The sequence below is a fragment of the Nipponia nippon genome, unplaced genomic scaffold, assembly GCF_047370975.1.
Source record: "Nipponia nippon isolate SJK-2023a ecotype South Korea unplaced genomic scaffold, ASM4737097v1 scaffold_4, whole genome shotgun sequence".
Classification (NCBI taxonomy): domain Eukaryota; kingdom Metazoa; phylum Chordata; class Aves; order Pelecaniformes; family Threskiornithidae; genus Nipponia; species Nipponia nippon.
Genome location: NW_028262358.1, coordinates 1,898,864 through 1,917,916, shown reverse-complemented (window position 1 = coordinate 1,917,916; position 19,053 = coordinate 1,898,864). Strand labels below are relative to the sequence as shown.

The 19,053-nt window shown below is 42.4% G+C and overlaps 1 protein-coding gene across 4 annotated transcripts in view; it reads right to left on the bottom strand.

Moving 5' to 3' along the window:
• Positions 1–4,528: 4,528 nt before the first annotated feature.
• The window catches only part of SPTBN1 (spectrin beta, non-erythrocytic 1), a 134,552-nt gene continuing 120,027 nt past the window's right edge, over positions 4,529–19,053 (bottom strand). For all 4 annotated transcript variants that reach the window (XM_087777297.1, XM_087777296.1, XM_087777295.1 and 1 more), the window contains 8 exons: positions 18,651–18,735; positions 17,253–17,449; positions 16,010–16,122; positions 15,340–15,403; positions 9,799–10,037; positions 8,371–8,544; positions 6,334–6,376; positions 4,529–5,959 (listed from right to left, as the gene is read on the bottom strand). In XM_087777297.1, the coding sequence (XP_087633423.1) occupies positions 5,744–5,959; positions 6,334–6,376; positions 8,371–8,544; positions 9,799–10,037; positions 15,340–15,403; positions 16,010–16,122; positions 17,253–17,449; positions 18,651–18,735 (1,131 nt within the window). In that variant the 3' untranslated portion in view covers positions 4,529–5,743. The remainder of the gene's footprint in view (positions 5,960–6,333; positions 6,377–8,370; positions 8,545–9,798; positions 10,038–15,339; positions 15,404–16,009; positions 16,123–17,252; positions 17,450–18,650; positions 18,736–19,053) is intronic.

Below are 19,053 nucleotides of genomic sequence, written 5' to 3'. Positions count from 1 at the left end.
ATCCCCGCCCGGGGCCCAGCGGCAGAGAGGGAACAGCGTGGCCCGCAGAGACCCAGCCGGCCTCGGAAGCAGCCTGGCTGAGCCCGTCCTGCCCCGCCACCCGCTGCCGTAACCCCTGCCCGGAGGGTCCCCAGACCTCGCCCCTAAGGGGTTACTGCCCGCCTTCATCCAGGCACCCATCTGGAGCCGTCTTTCTCTGATCTTTGCACGGAATCTCAGTGAGCGATTTCAAACTGTTACCACCATTGCAGAGCTCTTCATCTCCCCCCAGGAACTTCCCTCCTGTTTTCTGTCACGGCACGGATGGTGGCGTTCCTCGCCTTTCAGCACCCTGGCTGCCATCCTTGACTCAGCTTCCTTCCTACGATGATTCACCTCAGACACACGTCTAAATCTTGCCCCGAGTTTACATAACTGCTTTAAAATCTGACTGTACCAAGGTAAGAGAACTTTCATCCAAGGTCTCAACTCTCTGCACAACCACTACTCGATTGTCCAGGTGGCGGTGGGTCTGTCGCAGCTCAGCATCCCTCCGGAGAGAGTGACCTCTCATGGATAATGCCGGTACTCTGCGAACCAGGGAAAGGTTTTCTCAGCTAGGTGTGGGAGCAAAAGAATAGCAGTATTAATAACAAACTCGTAACAAAATCCACGTTAGGCCCAGGTAATTTCTACCGCTAGAACATAACGAACCACCACAGCACCTCACGTAACAGTTCAAGATTATTATGTGAAATTCATTAATATAAAAAGGAAATGATACTTCAAACATAGAACAACGTGTAATTAAACGGCATTGTAGATTTGATGTTCACAATCACCAGGCTACTCAGGGTGCTGAGCTTAAGAAGCGAAGGAGGATTCATTATGAAACATACCCTTATGTGCAAAATCCTTATGTCATACTTTACGGAATAAATTAGTATTTTCTTGCAAAGCAGACCACTTTAGGTCTCCCAGTTCTCTGTTTCGGGCCTCTCCTGCAGGTGTGAGGACGGGGAAGCGCAGGCTCTCCCCCGCGGCCGCTCCCTGCTCCGGCGCGCGCTGCGTGTGCTGCATTATGACACACTGCGGATGCGACCACGTGGGCTTGCCGAAGCGACTCCGCGGTCTGGGCTGCGCCGAGTGACTCAGACGTCAGGCGACGGCACACGCAACTCCTCTAGATTTGCTTCGACAGCATTAGCACGTGTTGTAAGGCATCCCAGCCCCGCTAGGCTGCTGCTACAACGCAGAGGAGCAAAGGGTACGAGCTGAATTAGAAGGAAAACCTCTAACTCTTACGCTTTTTGCATTTAATGGCTATACGTTGTGGTTTAGTTCTCTTTATTCTCACTATTCACCCTGTGTACTGCAGCATTTACACAACTGCATTGTGGGTTTTATTCCTTACCTTATTCACGCTTCAATCTTGTTTAAAACAAAAACCAGTGATCCACCAGAACCAGAATAGTCATTGAATTGCTGCCGCAAGGCTAGAGAAGAACGCCTGACAACAGGGGATAAATTACATTCAGCAGCAAGGAAGGAAATCAACTGGAGTCTCAGGCGCTGAATACTGACTAGTATTGATAGTATTTGATAATTATAATTATGTACACTATTATCAATATAACATATTGATAATACCGAGTAATACTAACTAGGCCCTGCACGCCTGTAGCCACGGGGACAAGACAAGTCCCGAAGCTGGTCCCTGCTGCACGGAGAACACAGTGCTTTCTGACCCGAGTTTGGTTCTGCGCAACCTCAAAACATACCTCCTTGCTACCAGCACACAGAAAAGCAAGCCGAAGCCTCCTTCCGCTTCTGCTGGCCGAGGCCCCCCGCTCCTCCCGTTGTCAGACGTGGCTCTACCGTCCAGTCCACAGGGAGAGCTGTCGTGTCAGAGCTGAATTCTGCTTCTTCCAGTTATTTAATTCTTAACGTTAAGTCACTCTTTTAGCACACTCTGATTTTCTGAGTTTGTATTTTTTTGTTTTTGGTTTTTTTTTTTCAAATGCAAAGGACTAATGTTTGTTCCAACTCATTGTGATTTCAATTTCTATATTTATTCAGCCACCTGTGATTAGCCAAGGTAGAAAAACCCCCAAATATCCACAAAAAAGCAAAACTCTATCGTACCTGCAAGTTACTATTACAAAAGTATATTCTTAAAGACCCTCCACATTTAAAGTCCGCTCTCTGTGAACTCAATCATAAAAAAAAGAACACGGTGAAGTGAAAAACCGTCTAAACCAGTTATTTCACAGGAACAGATTAATCATCCATTTCTTCCACTTCACCATTAATCTTCCTGATACAAATACAGCCCTACAATAGAACATACTCTCTATGCAGAACAGATGGATTAACAGATTATTTGCACCAATCTAAAAGAAAACCCTCCCACCCAACACATGCTTAATTCCTACCGCTAATGAGTTGGGGTTTTTTCCCCCTCGTTGTACTCAATTTGCCAGGATATGGAGAGGACCCTCCAGGCGCAGCTCTCCGACACCTTCTCAGCTCAAGACTGCGGCACGGGGCCCCCACCAAGAGGAAAAAAGGCAGGCAGGCTGACCTGACTAGAGGATGATTTCTGTTTTTCAGAACAATGACAGCAACGTAGCTGAAAAGGGGTGGCTTTGATTAATTTTCTTTGAAAATTTTAAGGTTCAACTTGCACATTACTTTTGCGATGTATCTCCAGAGGAAACATAAACAACTTAAATATGGGTTATCTTACAAAACCTCCTAACAAAGGACGCTGCAGTACAGCGTTAACCTGTACTACAAGTCCTCTTTCTTCCGCGTGGCAACCAGAAGGAACGCGAGGATCCATCTGTCAAGGGGTCCAACCGCGTTTGGTGGAGCAACTCAGAAAGGAACCCGGCCACCTCTGCAGTACTGAACAGCAGTGGCAGCGACAACCTGCTCCACTTTCAGCCCCATCTCCATCATCCATACCCAAGTCTTTCTTCTTCCTCTGACATTTTCCAGCGGTCCCTTCAGGTAATCCAAGAGAGGTTCCCCCATCCTTTCTCCCTCCTCAAACTAGCACACCAACCCAACTTTTCTGACCTGGCTTTGTCCGAGGCGGCTCTTCCTGGCCCACCAACTCTCTCTGCACGGGAACTGCACCCTTACGGTCCAGGGGGAAACAGGCAAGGCTTACTAGGGCTCACTCTTGCTCCTCAGCAACTTGAAATCAGTTCCTAAGCAGAAAGGATTTTTATTCAAGCAGTTTTCAGCAACAACTTGCAGTAAGAGGCAAGACAAAACAAGAAAAACAATTCTGAAGGCATGTTCAACCAAGATACTACAGGATTACACACAACAGGTAGTCAAGATCGATCTGTTAAGTTACTCATCATAATAGCTTAATTGAAGTGACAAAAATGGTAAAGCATCAACATTTGTATGGACTTTAATCAACTAAGAAGAATGTTTCATATTCTCTTCTAACGTTAAACCTCAGCTTTTTATATTGTATTAGATTTTACATTTACAAGACTAGTGGTGTTAGCCTACATTTTACTAATAATTAGACTGGAACAATGTAACATCACAGGAGTAAAAACTCATGGGCATCAATATTCAATTGTTTAACAACCCAAAACTTCAGAAACACGAAAAAAACAGAAAACACAGCATAGTCCATGAAAAGAATTAAGACGCTGTAGCGGGCATGTGTTCGGGAAACTGTGGCTTGGAAATACATTAGTTTGCAGTTTATCTGCTTTCTATCAGAAATTATATTTGAGTGTATTTTAATAATCCCGTAATTAAAAACCGGGTTCCTTACATTTTGTTGATTTTAAAACTTCTAATGCCTATTAGGGCTTCTTGGAGCTATTCCTTTTAGACGGTTCCCCAGATGGCATCCAATTTAAAGAGAACTCTGAGAAGATGCTAGTCTTTGCAATGCTGCCAAGGCCACGGAAACAGCGAGCTCTGGAATCCCCTCAGCCGCATTACATGTATGTCATCCCAGCAGCGCAACGGTGGCTGTACCGTAAGAGAGGTACGTTTAAAAAAAATTGACAGAAAAAACCCCAGTGAAATTAAACTGGGCAGGACAACAAGTCCTCAGTAAATGATAAAGTTCAATTATTGCCCGATTTACTGAGGACTGAAGCACTCGAGCAAAGGGTAGGCAGAAAGTTGGAGAACTACGATTACTTGAAATAATGTTCTTTTCCTGCAAGCGAGTACATGGGTATTTACCTCAATCGGGTCAGACGTCCAGGTAGCTCGTTCAATTGCCCCAGCCTATGCTCACGCTTACTTCCATCGCTTCTGCTGGATTTATTTCTCACCAAAAATATCTACGTCAAAATATCTTACAAAACATTGATTTAATTCCTTCCGTCTTTATTCTTTGGCACTTAATTTGGGGGGCAGGGTGAAAGGGAGGGCAGGTGGGAAGTGCAGGGAAAAGGAAGGTAAGGAAAAGCGGAAAGAGAAAACAACCGTTTCAGTATGAACTTTGGCACAGAAAAATGGAGACACACTTGAAGGCATACGTTTCAGTGCACAGGAGAGATGACATTTTAAAATAACTTTATTTTTGATCCTCTTCCAAAATTATGATTTAACATCGTCAGAAATGAAATAAGAAACTTAACCAGCATATTTAGTTTTAAAAGCATTTAATGACATAGCATATATTTAACAGATAGGGTAAAAGTCTAGAGGTATAGTTCGATACAACTGAAAGCCAGTTCCAGTACTACTCTTGACTACAGGCCCAGTCACTGAAAGTTCATTCCTATTAAATGTAATTTTTGATTGTGCAGTAAGATGAAAATTTTTCATTACAATAGTTACAGTGACAGAGAAATGCACACTATGTATCAAATAGCAAGGTAATGTAGCAAAATTATAACACACAGTGCTGCAGCTGACAAGCAAGTAACCATTTGAGTAACATTACTTTTCCAGTAAATGCTTCAGTTCCACTTTTACACTTATCAATGATTTTAAAGGGTTTATTATACATCTAGTCTTATTATACTTTGTACTAGAATTATCTGAAACATACAATATAATGTATTTCAGCAAAAAAAAAAAAAAAAAAAATTGAAATTACAGATTATTTAAAACTGTATCAGCCTGCTAATCCATCTTGTACACCAACATTCTCATCTGTCATACTTGATGCAGAAAAGCTTCAGGTTGTGTTAATAACCAATGCCAGGATATAAACGGTTCGTCTGTAAGTTAATGCATACCTGCACTCTGTTACAGCAAAGATAATACACTATCGTTTTAATAGATGTTAGAATTGTAATGGGAGGCTCTACTAGTCAAGACTCAGCATAACAACCTTAAATGGAAGTCAACGTTTTTGAAAATTTGTACATTGTTTTTTGATGTGCACAGTAGATTCGAGAGCACCGCTGCCTTGCATACCTTGCACTAGAGTGGGTTATTTTCCAAGACAGCCTCACAAAATTGAGGAACAGTTTAAATATTAAGATCTAATCTACATTAACTTCATTTAAAAAAACAAACAAACAAAAAAAAACCAAACCCAAAACCTGGTCCTCCCCCTCCTACAGAAGCTGCCCAATGCACCTCATACACTTGTAACTTTAGATTCTTTTTTGTTGGCTTTTTATTTTAAAACGCTCTATAAATAAAAAAATGTCAATCACATTGAGGAACATGAGGCACAGAGAGTAACGTATTGGTTCTGAGCTCGCATGCTGGAATTCCACTGGAACGGTCAGAGAAGTGCAGTGTGTGGAGATGGAGTTCACTTCTTTTTCCCAAAAAGGCTGAATCTTTTCTCTTTGTCTTTCTCTTTGTCTTTCTCCCGCTTGCCAGGGCTGGACTCGCTGGTTATCGTGACGCTGGCGGGCAGGGTCTGGGCACGGCTGGAGGCTGGAGTGCTCTGGGTGGTCGGGGACACTTCGATTTTATCAGAAGAGATCGCTGATGTGATGGCCTGAATCCACGTGTTCATCTCCTCCTTCAAGAAGCCCCAAAGGCAGAAAGCTGTTACAATCCGTGCGTCACGCGCCCTTTCTAATTCACTCAACATTGTGGAAGGGGAATGGAGAGAAGTGGGAAATGAAAGGCAACGCGGTCCTAACTCATCATCTGGCACTCCTCTGGTTACGCACCTGCAGAAGACGTCTGCTACAAGCTGTACCTGAAAAGCCCTGCGGCCCTGGCGGTGCCAGCGGGAGCTTCTGAATCTACACATCACGCGCACAACGTACGCACAAGACTGCGGACCAGGAAATGAAAACGCACCCCTGAGCTCTTAGCAGCTATTTTTTTCCTGTTGTACAACAGCACAGATATCACATCGGTGATAAAGAGTAAGAAAAACAAACTTACATCATCTTTGGCTTGGAAGAGGTATTCGTTGCCATCAGTCAATCTGTAAAGAAAACAACCATCACAAGCTTAGCTTAGCAGTAGTCACGCTTCTTCAACTCCTGCTTGTTTAGCTACAGTACATCATCAGACTGAGACGTATGGGACCGCATGGGACATTCGTAACATCTATACGTGCACAAATACACCCCAACAACTCATGTTCTGCTATCTTGCACGGTCAGGCAGAGGCAGCCACACACACCGCATATTCTGGTCTCTAGACACACTTATGATAGCGGACGTGCTCCATCCAGTACGTCAGGATGCACGGCAGAGCTTGCCATCTTCAGCAGCTGACGATTGCTGTTTCAGTTCTTGCTCTTTCAGGCAGATCTTTTCTCTTTTGCAAAAGACAGTATAAAAGTTTACTCAATACTTTAAAAAGCAAACGTCACAGGGAACACCCAGAGTTCTCATGGCTTTTGTAGAAACTTAGCAAAATTCTGCAGCTGCTCTGCCGCCGTAACTACTGTGGTGGTGACTCAAGGTACTCTCCTGTGTATTCCTTATGAGTAGCTGCCTCTTCTCACACTGAAGGCCAGAGTCTCCCTTCTGTTTTATTTCTGTGCTGATTTACTCAGATGGTTTAACTGGGATACGTTTAACAATGTATGTGGAGATATATACTAATTAAAAAAAAAGACTGAATAACATCCGATCAGGCATCTGAACAAGTAGGAGGCAGGGTCAGTGGGAGCTGTGTCGCAGGCTTCCTCATCTTTCCCCACAAAAAGTAAGCATTTTAAAATCTCTTTATGAAATGAAATGAAGTATTAAACAGTAAAATAACAGCAAAGACAGACAGACACTAGGAAGAATATAATTATGCCTTGCTTTCTTCTTAAAAAAATTAAGAAGATTCCTTCCAGTGCACTCTCCATAGATCAGAACTAGCCCTTTCTGCGAGAGACCTGCCCGCACATGAGATCTGCGGAGCCCTCAGCCTCTCAGATGTCCAACAGCACACCCCTCCTCAGCTCCGAGAGACAGATTTGCCGTGACGAGCTGCTGAACTCTCTGGGGACTCTCCTAATGAGAATGAGTAAAGAAAATACGCTACACGCAATTACCCGAGAGCCCTCATGCAGGTGACGGGGTACTGTGAAAAGAAGGGCAATTGATTTTTCTGCCTTTGTATGTGGAACAGCATATCCTTACATTATCAATCCGGAGACGTTTAAAATAGTATGAAGGATGAATCACATAGCTGCAGGCCTGTCTTCAAGAGAGGTAAATTTCCCTAAATATTTGCTATGTATTTCCCTATATATTTGCTACAACGCAAATTTCCCTGGATATGGATTCCATCTTCTTTAGAAGACTCTTGTATCAATATGAAATTTAAAAAAAAAAAAAAAAAAATCTATCTTGGAATACACAAACTGATCAGTTCATAAAGTGAGTCTCCTTTGACAGAATCACCTAGCAGCTGTGCAATAATAAAATATCTTTTCACTGTTGGCACTAAAAGATTGATCAGTAAAACAGAAACACAATTTCAGAAGGAAAAGCCTTATTTTTTTTTAAACCTTTGAACAGCAAGTACTTCACATACTTCAAAATGAAATGGTCTGTAACTACATATTCTAGACCTGAAAATGTGATAGATGACTTCAGTAGTCTCCTAAATCCATACTGAAAAAATTAAACTAGAGGCCTGATTTTGAAAATAGCAGAACACGAACATTCAGCTCTTTTCAATTAATTCCAGAGGGAGCAGCTGAAAAGCCCAGCATTTTTAAATGCAGGCTCCTAGCTTTAGGCAGACACATCTAGTCTTGTCCCAGATGCAAATAAAGTGAACAGATTATTTCGAGACTCTTTTGTGCTTGCTAGCTTTGATAAATATACCATGCTTCAGCGTTGGGAAGAGCTTGTTCAGAAAAGTAGATACTGCAGTTAATAATTACGATCAGTTCCTGGGCTGGGTCCTCCCATGAATTCGCACAGTGAACCACAACTTAAACTAACAGTAGGGTGCTTCAACAGGTTTACCTTAGCTTGAACACATGCTTTTTCTTTTTATAATCGACCGCTATTTCACAGACTGCTTCTTTCAAGCTGACAGGAATCTCGTTGTGGTAGGGGATGCCAGAAGCAGCAGCTTTCGAATCCTTGTAGAAGCCCATCTCTTGGTTGTTTATGACACAGTACACGTTATGCCATGATCTTCAAGACAGGGAAAACAACAAAAGTATTTATAAACCTAATGCTCTTACTTGCAGAACTGGAGAAACCAAACACAATTATTTCTATAAGATAATGGCGACTAGTTCAGTCTGAGGATGTGAATACAGCATACACTGTCCTGTAAACTGCAGACAGCACATTCTCTCATAAAAAGCACGGCTGCAAGACAAAAGTACTGACGTCGCGCCAAACGGAACAGAGGTTTCCAGAGCTCTCTTTGATAGCACATAAGGACATCCTAACAGTGGGAGGATTGTTTGGCAGAGGAAGCAGTTTGCATACTTGGGAGAGAAACTGATTGACCTTTTAATGACTACGCTTTATTGTAGAAGGAATTCTCATTGTGCTGCAAACTAATGAATGGATTGCATGTGAGATCCTGGATTGTTACAAATACTCCCAGTGGCATCGTCCACCCCATTCTCTAATACAGCTATAAAACCCAATGATTACTGGAAATAAAAGTCCCTAGATATCAGTATTGGTGGCTGTCACTGCCTCAAAGGAGTTCTCCAGTGTGAACAACTCTAGCTGAACAAAAATCACGGGAGTACCGTACCATTTGTGATCTGTACTCAGCTCTGCTGAGCACTTTGGCTCCTACCAAATCCCTCAGGTGTTGGTGTAGCTCACCACAATCTGGTTTCAAGAGCTCTCTCAGGTCACGAAGGACCCCAGTCTGCTTTCCCAGCGCAGACAGAAATCTCAGAAGTTTTGCCTGTTTGAGAACTGCAGGATCAGGTCCTTAGGAAAGGAATCAACTAAGGCACACATCATCATCTTCACCCGCTTTGCTCTTCTGAACAGATTACAGAGTAGGTGGAAAGTGCTAATGTGCAAACAGAAAATGTCAGAAGAATATGGACATTTCTATTCTCACACCTACGTGTTTTTCTTTTCTGGTAGTAACGTTACAACTTGAGAGATCTGGAATCAAATCCCACTACTGCCACAAATTCATCATGTGAAGTGGGAAAGTCATGGTTATCTTTGTGTCTCAGTTTTCCACCTTCCGTATATGGCTAACTGCATTTTGTACCACGTCTCTTTAGACTGGAACTTCATAAAATACACTGTTCAACCATGCATATGCAGTTCCTACATCAACAGAGGCATAAGCCTGAAAGGTCTTTAGGAGCTGTGAGAAGACGACAGCAGCAGGGATAACATTTACTGTCTGACACCTCGGTGAGTTCGGATGCAGTTATCTGCATTAAGCACCGAGTACTTTACCTGCTCGAGGCTTTCTTGCTGTGTGTCTCCCACTCATGTTTGCGATGTAAGAAGCCCTCCATCTGAGCTGAAGGAATCTCCTGTGTTTTGGCTGGTAGGGTAGCAGCAGTCTGGGCCTGAATTGCGGTCTTGGCTTTGCGGTCTGCCGTCGGAGAAGGAACAGGACTCGACTCTTTCGAACTTGTCCTCTGTTCTGCAGCTCCATTGACCATTTCGTTTGTTTCTGCAGTTTCTGCCACCTAGGAACAGTGGAAAAAAAGTTCAGCTAGAAGCCTCCCAACACTGAGGTATCTCGCAATTAATTTGCTTCCCTGCACAACGTGGCTGTGTATAAACTTTGCCTGGAGAATGACACAGGCCAGTAAGATCTTTCTCACACTCCACGGAGACACAGAAGGCCAAGGAAATTAGAAGGTATGAATGGATTAGTACCCATTTTATAGGTAGAGAGACGGGAAAATAAGAGCAGCTAAACGTCAGTGTGAATTTTACTGTGCTTTGCTCTGCTGGTCAATTCATGTTCTTTTACATATCGTTATTCCTAAAATGAGAGCATTCAATTCTGTTGCTACGTTCTCAAATGTTTGGAACAGTAACAATCACACTTTCTGCAAACCTAGAGGAACAGTAGAAGTTATACACATCAGCCACCTTAAATACATTTATGGCGTTACTAGGGTATTAGAAGTCTATAAAAGATCTTAACTGTGAGTCAGCAGAAAAATACGTCAAAATTGCCCAGGAGCATTTACAAAAATTTGTGCAATTTATTTGTTTCTGTAAAAGCTCCTTTCCCGCTTTCCCCATTCCCCTAGTGACACAACAAAATCAAAACATGCAGAAATTAGAAAGATTACACCATGCATTTCATCTCCACCATCCCAGTTAGGATATTGGATCTTAAAGACAAGGGAAATGAGGTCATGTGTCAATTTATCAAGGTCTTTTTCAGACTTTCATTATTAGGTGGATTGGATTTTTGTTAAAGGAACTGAAAACCACCACAGTCACACAACATCACACAGCTATTTACCCCCAAACAAAGACAGAACCAAGGCCTTGCCCATCACTTGCTTTGTTGATCGCGTTGCCTGTCGCACTGTGCTCGAGATAGCCTAGAGAGCAGCCGTGTTTCCAGCAGCTCTGACTGGTCAAGCTGTCGACGTCTTCAGGAGCCATTCATCCAACAATCATTTAAATTGGAATCCTAATGGCTATAAGCTTTTGAAATGCAGCTTGGTCCCAGTTTTTTTTCTCGTGCCGTAACTTTTGACATGTAGAGCCATTGGTAGCAGCTCAGGAGTCACACAACCAGTGTGTATGATGATTATTATTATTAGCAAGTTACTAAAGCTCAGTGCTGCTAATGCTCTAGTAGATTACAAACATTCTGGACTGGTTTTATGCAGACAAGCAGGTATTTGTGAATGGCACAATAATTAGACATTCCCACTTCTGCACATGGCCTGGACAATTCAAAAGCAGCCAAATTATTATGCAACAAACTAAATTTTGCCACCATTTGCTAGAACTTCTTATACCTGCCAAGTACGCGTTATTGTACCTAACACCGTCGTACCTCATATATTGACCTAGGAAGATCTAAGTGCCAACTTGCTATGAATATGGGAAGGATTGGTTAACTGCCTTTAAGCAATCTAAACCTCCAAAGTACAGACACTACACCACTGAAACAGGGAAAGCATCACAGCTCACAGTCCACTTCAGTCACATCTATTTTGCTCTGGCCCTGAAGGCACGTAGCCTTACAGCCTAGTTGAGAAGAGGAAACATCTACCCTGCACTGCTATCCAGTGGAAGGAAAAATCAATGACACTGCTTCTTCACAATTAGGATAAATCTAAGCCATCAACCCTCACTATTTGTATCCAAACCTCAAAATGTAACAAAAATATTGCATTAAAGGGGAGCGGGTAAATAAACAATGAGGCTGAGGATTACCCAAACACTGCCAGCACAGCCACCATAACACAGGTAGTGACATAAACAAACAATTTGTATCCAAATCTCAAAATACAACAAAAATGTTGCTTTAAAGGGGGAGAGGGCAAATAAATAATGAGGCTGAAGACGACCCAAACGCTGCCAGCACAGCCACCACAACACAGGCAGTGAAACCACCGACCAGTGATTCCCCAGTGAAAGCTCGATTAACCAGTCGTCACCAGCGCTGATCACCACCGGCCAACAGGTCGCCTTCCAGAGAAAGGACAGCCCTTTGCGCAGCCTTTTGACCAGTGACGGCTGCTGAACTTCCAGCTCTCTGCTCTTCGGCTGGCTGGATCCCTGTCCGAGCCACAGGAGCCTTTGTGACCAGCGCTAAGGGATTACACAGACCGCAGCAGCTTAGCTCACGACTGACATAAACTACCCAGAACCACCCGTTACCTGAACCGATGCTGAAAGCAGCGCCTTTTCTGTAGCGATACCAGCAAGGTGTGAAAATATTACCGACTCTGGGGTACCTATAACCGCTACTCTGAAGTCAAACAGACCAGTTTCAAAACAGCAGCCACTGCACAGCTACTTAACCTGTTTTTATGGGAAATAACATGTAATTCAGTGCTGCAATCTGCAACCCTGTGGTTTGAAAAGATAACTGCCAACTTTAATCACGCAATCTGACCTGTAACTTCTACTTCAAATTCTACTGATTGCAAAAGGGCTATGAAAAGCTTTTCTGATGCTCTTTCAGGTTTTATTTCCTTCTCACGTGTTATCTACAATTAACAGAAAACAAGCAAAGTAAATCTGAATCATAAACAGCTATGCAAAGAATGTGTCATGAAAATAGAGAAAAAACAGGAGCTAAACAAACTTTAATGGAAACATGCATCGGGCATGCAGAGACAACACCATGGAGGACAAACATTAATCGCAAACGGTACTGTTACAACAAAACAGTTATCACGTACACGAATACAGGTTTCTTAACCGTGACTGAGAGGTTAGTTGCAAGTGCTTTAGTGGCTAAAGACTGCTCTTGAGATATTTAAATCAGGACTATCACATGCAACAAGACAGCGGGTGACAATGATGGCAGACATCCCTTTGATTTTCATAGCGCTTGAAGCAACATCATATCCAGTTCGTCAACTGAAGCCTCCGCACCACAGCTTAAATAATAGAGATGTATTTGTCTTTTTCAGATGCCAAGAGATGACAGCCTAGAGATTGTTCTGGCATAAGCACCATTTTAATGTTTTAAGCCAGTACCATGGGCTATAATAAACAGGTGAAATCTTACACTTCTAGTGCCTAAAATGATGACCTTAATCGATGACTTAATTCATTTTTCTTCATCATAAAAGTGTAATTTTTACATGTAAGTGTACTAATACAAGTAAAAAAGTGTATCTATATAAATTACTTTTACATACTACTTTTTAGCCAGAATACATCTGAAGGCTTCCCAGATGGTGGAGTCTGAAGCTACAGCTATACTGCTCTGAGAACTGTCACGCTCTTAGAGGCACAGAGAGCCAACACTGGTGTAGGTAGTCACCAGATCATCTGCATAAATTTTTATGGCATTTTTAAAAGCGTTAAGAAGCTATATGTTGTTATCCTGACAAAAGAAAAAAAAAAAAAACCATGCATCATGAAGTGGAAAGACAAGTTACAGCAAAAGTACAATTACTGAAGCACATCCTTTCAATCAGCTTTCTCACTTTACGAGCTCAGCCAATACAGAACGATTCAGCAGCACTGCTCAGCTAGTCACCCGAAGTCTAAATTCAGATCAACAGCAGCAATTTGCTCCTCAGACCAGAAACACAGCCGTGTACATCTGATGTATCGCAACACAAGATTCAGTGAACTGAGCTACGAAGCCTTCACGAAAGACTGAAGTGCAGATGGCGAAGATTAACATGGAAATGCATTATGTATCATAAAATAAAAAAAAGAAGCAAACAGGTGATGTATAAGGCTGTGGTAACCAACAAGATGATGACGATGATCTGGGATGTGCTTGCAGGCCACGTCATGTTCCCTGCCACAACTATATATCATTTCATAAACATCAGAATGTGCAACAGAGCTCACTTCATCATTTCATATCAAAGACGAACCAAAAGGCTTTATTTAAAGAAAGAGAAAGGTAGAACTGCTTAGTGTCCTAGAGCATGGACAGAGCCTGTGTGCAGACCCAAAAGTAACTGGGATGGGCTATTTGAAAGATAACCTTATGCTGAAAGGCATTTCCTCCCAGAGCCCCAGACTGGGACCTGCGTTTCCTTTGCAGTACTGCTAAGAGCTCCAATATCCACTGATCTGCGCCTGCCAGGAGCCTCTCCTGCACTTAACATGGCCTCAGAGAGTGAGGTTCAAAAACATAAGAAAGAGAAGGGTCATTTTTCTCACCACTCAAAGCATTAATTGAAGCAGGAAGGTAATGGAGAGAGAAGCCAGTTTTCATCTACGGTGTTGCTTTAACTATATATACATATTTACTGGTTTTTTTTTTATGGCTGCACATTAAGATTATTGGCATGCATCCTGACTCCACTGGGACATCCCCTATCAAGAAGGAATGGATAAGGCATGGACCATTCAACCTGCATCTATATAAAATAAAGAGCTGGGAGCTCAGACCAATGTATTTTATTTAGTTTTTAAAGAAAAGCATCACAACCTCTCCATAAAGGTCTGCACTCTGTTCTCATTTTACTGCTGTCTCTCCAGTGTCAGTAAATGGAATTGCTGTAGTGTAAACTGGACGGGACCAAGGCAAAATGGGCCCCCAAAACAGCTATTCAGCAAGATCACAACTCTTCATGAGGACTAAATACCAAGATAAATCTAGATACTAGTTTTTAATGTTTTATTTCACTTTTATTTTTATCACGTTTCTTATTTATTTTATTATTTTTATGAGTCCATTCTGCATGGAATGTTATACAACTAACCTTAAGGCTTTTATTTGTCAATAGTTACAACCCTCGCCCCCCCCCAGCCTTTACTGCCGAGCTCATTTGCATGTATTATCTTTGGCCTTGTAAATAACTCGCTTGCTAATGCAGCTGATTTAATAATGTTGCCGTGCTGAAACCTGTTAGTATAACTCGATGCGTCATACCTGTCAGATTCTAGTTCTCTTCTTCATTATGATGTAATCTCATTAAATCTCAATTACTCATATAAAGGACGATTTAGCTGGAAAATCTTAATACTATTAGCGACATGAAAAACTTACAGTAAATAACATGAAATAAATGTGTCACCTTAAAGCAACTGAGTGTCAGTGGGAAGATTCAAATAAACAAGGATTAAAGTGAAGCAAATAGATCTCCAAGGGCCTGCTAATTAAATAAAAGTCAACTGATGGGAAGGAAGAGAAAAACAGCAGGGAAATCTGAAGCCAAAAGATTAAACCAGTACCAGTAAACCATACTGAAAAACGGTGTCTTTTGCTGCAAATGATTCTGTATGTCACAGTCCAGACCACGATCGGTCATTGGCTGTCCGTCTGCTAATAAAGTTTTTGTAGTTTTGGTAGGTTTGGGAGCGGTAACTAACCCGTGGAGATTCCTGGTCTGACGGCAAACCATTTTGGGAAACCTGTTCTCCTTTTGTCCCATCCCTGTTGGGAGAGAGGAAAAAGAAAAGGAAATTGTATTAAATTCTTGAAAGTCACCCATCTTTTTCACCAAAATGAGATTTTCCTACTGAATATTGCACACCTCAGAAATTCAAGCAAGTTCTTAAAATCCTCAGGCCCAACTGAATAAATCCAATGTTAAGTGAGATCAAAACAGGCTTTCCTGGCAGGTACCTTACAAATAAGTCTACTCCTATCACATAAGTACTTTTATAAATGTTAATGTTCCACGCACATGGCTTGAAATCTCTCTGTAACTGATGCTCATGAAAGAAGAAAGCCAAGATTGTTCAGAAATTTTAATTCGTAACACAGGGGTGTAAACACAGCATTCTTACTTTAGGGCCAGGTACACCTCAGCAGTTGTAACACTGCGTCGTGATGAAAAATTCAACTTAGCAGTGAATTCAGATGTCTGGGAAAGCTCCTGCCTCTATAAACTACATCCACCAAGTCTTCTAAAAAGGGTCTTCTAACAAAATCATGCAACCTCCAGACTCTCCCTTTACAATGCATCTTCAGCCTAAGAATTCTGCCTGAAGAAACAGTGTAAAGTTCGCAGTTCAGCTTCCCGCGCCCTGGGCTTACCATTGCTGCTGGGAGTCTGCATCCTCTGCAACCTTTGGGCTTGGCTCTGGGGTGGGCGGCTGCCTCTTCCTCTCCTCTTCCTCTTGTTGCCGACGTACTTCCAGCAGTTCCAACTGAGAAATGAAACATTTTTGTGCATTTAAAAGCACTGCACGTTTTTCAGGGGCATTTCTAGAAACTAAAAATAACTGTACATTTTTCTGAAACGTTACTGAAAGTTTATTGGAATAAAATTTAAAGGCATCAGTCTTTAAAAGTATTAATCACGCAAAGTTTGTTGCACTGAATTTGTCAGTAAAGGCATACAGCATGCGACCCTTTAGCATCAAGTGGAGCGCCTGGGCAGCAGCTCACCGCTGCCCACGTTCCTTTTCTAATTCGTTCTATTAGAACAAAAACCAGACAAACAAGAAAGCAGCCCAAGCTATTAAAATACGGAAAAGTGACATCCCCTTGTCTGCTTGCCATACGTAGAAATAGGGTGTTCGACATCCAAACCCCTGAAATGAACGATCTAAATAAAACCAGCCTGATTTCTGAAGATGCTGAGAAACCCCAATTAATTTTGTCTGCAGCTGTCATGCTCAGCACATGTGAAAAATCAAGCCACTTCAATTTTAGTGTCTAAAGTAAAATTATTCTCCAAAGATGGTAACGTGCTCTCCAAGCGTTAATTACTGACATCGCAGCTGTGCTCAAAATGGTTTGGTTTTTTTTTTTTTTTGCTTATTATGTCTTTCTAGGGGACAATGTAGCCTTGTACTGGAGCAGTCAAAACACAACGAACATTTTTGTCAAACCCCCCTCCCCATCACTGTCTCTTCACACTGTCGTCTTTAACTGAAAATAATTCCCAAGGATTGGGATCTGGGTCTTCTTCACTCAGAATCCCCCTTCCCTTTCAGCAGTACAACCCGTATGGCAGTGGGCTGGAGCAAACTGCTCAGCTCTTGCTTCTGGGTCACCACTCCCGGGCCTGAGGCAGCTCTTTTTATAATTTATAAATGGTCATTTATCATTTAAGCTTTCCTTGCAGGTTGCTGAGTTCAAACGAACCTGAGAGGGTTTTAGTATTGTTGGGAACATGAAACTTCAGGCCCTGGGTGACCAGCCCAGGCCGATCAACAAACGGATCAACAAATGGAGATTAGGCTGGAGATGCTGGGAGTTATTCCAAACAATCAGATGGCACCAAAATGAAGGGGAATGGCCAAAAGAGGCTGTTCTCGCCTGTAGCACTCACCGTGGTCAGTCTTTCCAGCGCTGCAAATCTCTCGTCCCACGTAGCTGCGGATTTTTCAAATGCTTCATGCCGCTTAATTAATTTTTCCACTTCATCAACACTTTGACCTATTTCACGACTGGATAGGTAGGGCTCCTGTCCCAGCAGCCAGGCCTCAGCCACACTTGCGTCTCTTGAAAACTGGTGTACCTCCAAAACTGAGCAAAGAATGTACAGATATCAGCACCATTAATGTCAAAAAGAGCATCACGAAATCATCAGGCTTCTTCTGAAGTTACTTAAAAATACCTTGGGGAAAAAAGTAAATGTATTTGGCTGAGTATTTTCCTTAATTAAGCTCACTGAAATTGATCATTTAAAAGACAGAAATTCGTCCCGTTGGTTTTGATTTGAGGAAAAATAAAAGCTAAGGCCCACCTTCGCTTCTTCTACTGACTATTTCATTTTGCAATTTTAGAGCTTCCTTTTTGTTCTGATCTGCTGTAACCTACTAGCTTCAGAGCAGAAAGTCTGTTACCTGCTGGTTTTCTTCCTCAGACTGCCCTGCCTACAGAACAGCCAGAGCATAGGCTGTAGCTCCCTTCGGCAAGCAGTATTTCTGTACTTTATGCTTGTCTATAGTGCTACAGTTCCAGGTTTCCTTCCTTCTGTCTTCACAGCTGAAAAAAAACTTCCCGAGCTTTTGTGACTGGGATCAAGCAGCTTTGATGGATAGTATGGTGCAAACATCCGAACTGGGGGACAATCACCCATGCTACTGCATCTCTTAAAGCCTGCTGAGGCTCAGAAACAATGAAGAAAGTATGGACAGCAGCCCAGAACCCCACAAAATGACTACGCTGCACTACACGTTTTGAGATCCTGGACAACTGTCTGCTGCAAAGGCTTCAGTCTGTATCTGATGTATGGATCACCTTGTCAGAGAGTATCAGAACTGGGGGTTTTTTGCTGGTGTAAAACTTGCAAAACGCTGCAATGTTTAAAAGCACACTTTTTGTCAGTAAACTGCTCATCGACATTCTAGCCTCTCAGCTAACGCAGGCACGTTACATGCGTAAGGTAGCAGGGCTTTACTGCTCCCCTGTTTTTCAATAGTGCATCCTTTGTAGAAACACAGTTGGAAGGTGACACCTGCAAAATACGCTAGATTTGTTTCACCTAGCTCCAAATTTGATCATCTAGAGTAAGACCTGTGGTGCAGGTTTCTTGGTTTCAAATTCTCCGTTATTTTCAATACTGAAATGACAATCAACAGGTGTGAGTCTTAGCTGTTACAGTACAAACACACTTTCAAGCGCTGTTAATAAAGAGCTGCAGGTTTTTTCAATGCTCAGAAAGACACAGCGAAGAGACAGTTAGATATGGCCCTGCCCAAAAGAAGTCCAAGGACATCCTTACTCAGTCTCAGCCACTCCCATCTGTCTTCCCATTTGTCAATCATTTCTTTTCTCTTTTCTGTCAGCTGCAGCAGCTTTTCCTTGATCTGGATTGGAGAGGAGAAGGCAAGATTGTTACACAAGCCCCGGGCTCACCCCACCGCACCGCGTAAGCTGTTACCACCAGCAAAAGGCACTGGCATTTACGGACAGGATACATCGCGCTAGACCGTCAGAAAGTGACTTAAACATGAACACGACAGCTGTTTTTCTCTTCAAAGTATAAATAAATATGACATATGTATTAAAATATCACATTTGCATAAGCATACAGTATCTGTTACAACTACAGCAGCAAGATTATTTGATAAAAAGAGTATAACGGACAAACAAATCTAAATAGTGCAACCATGTGTTACATCTTC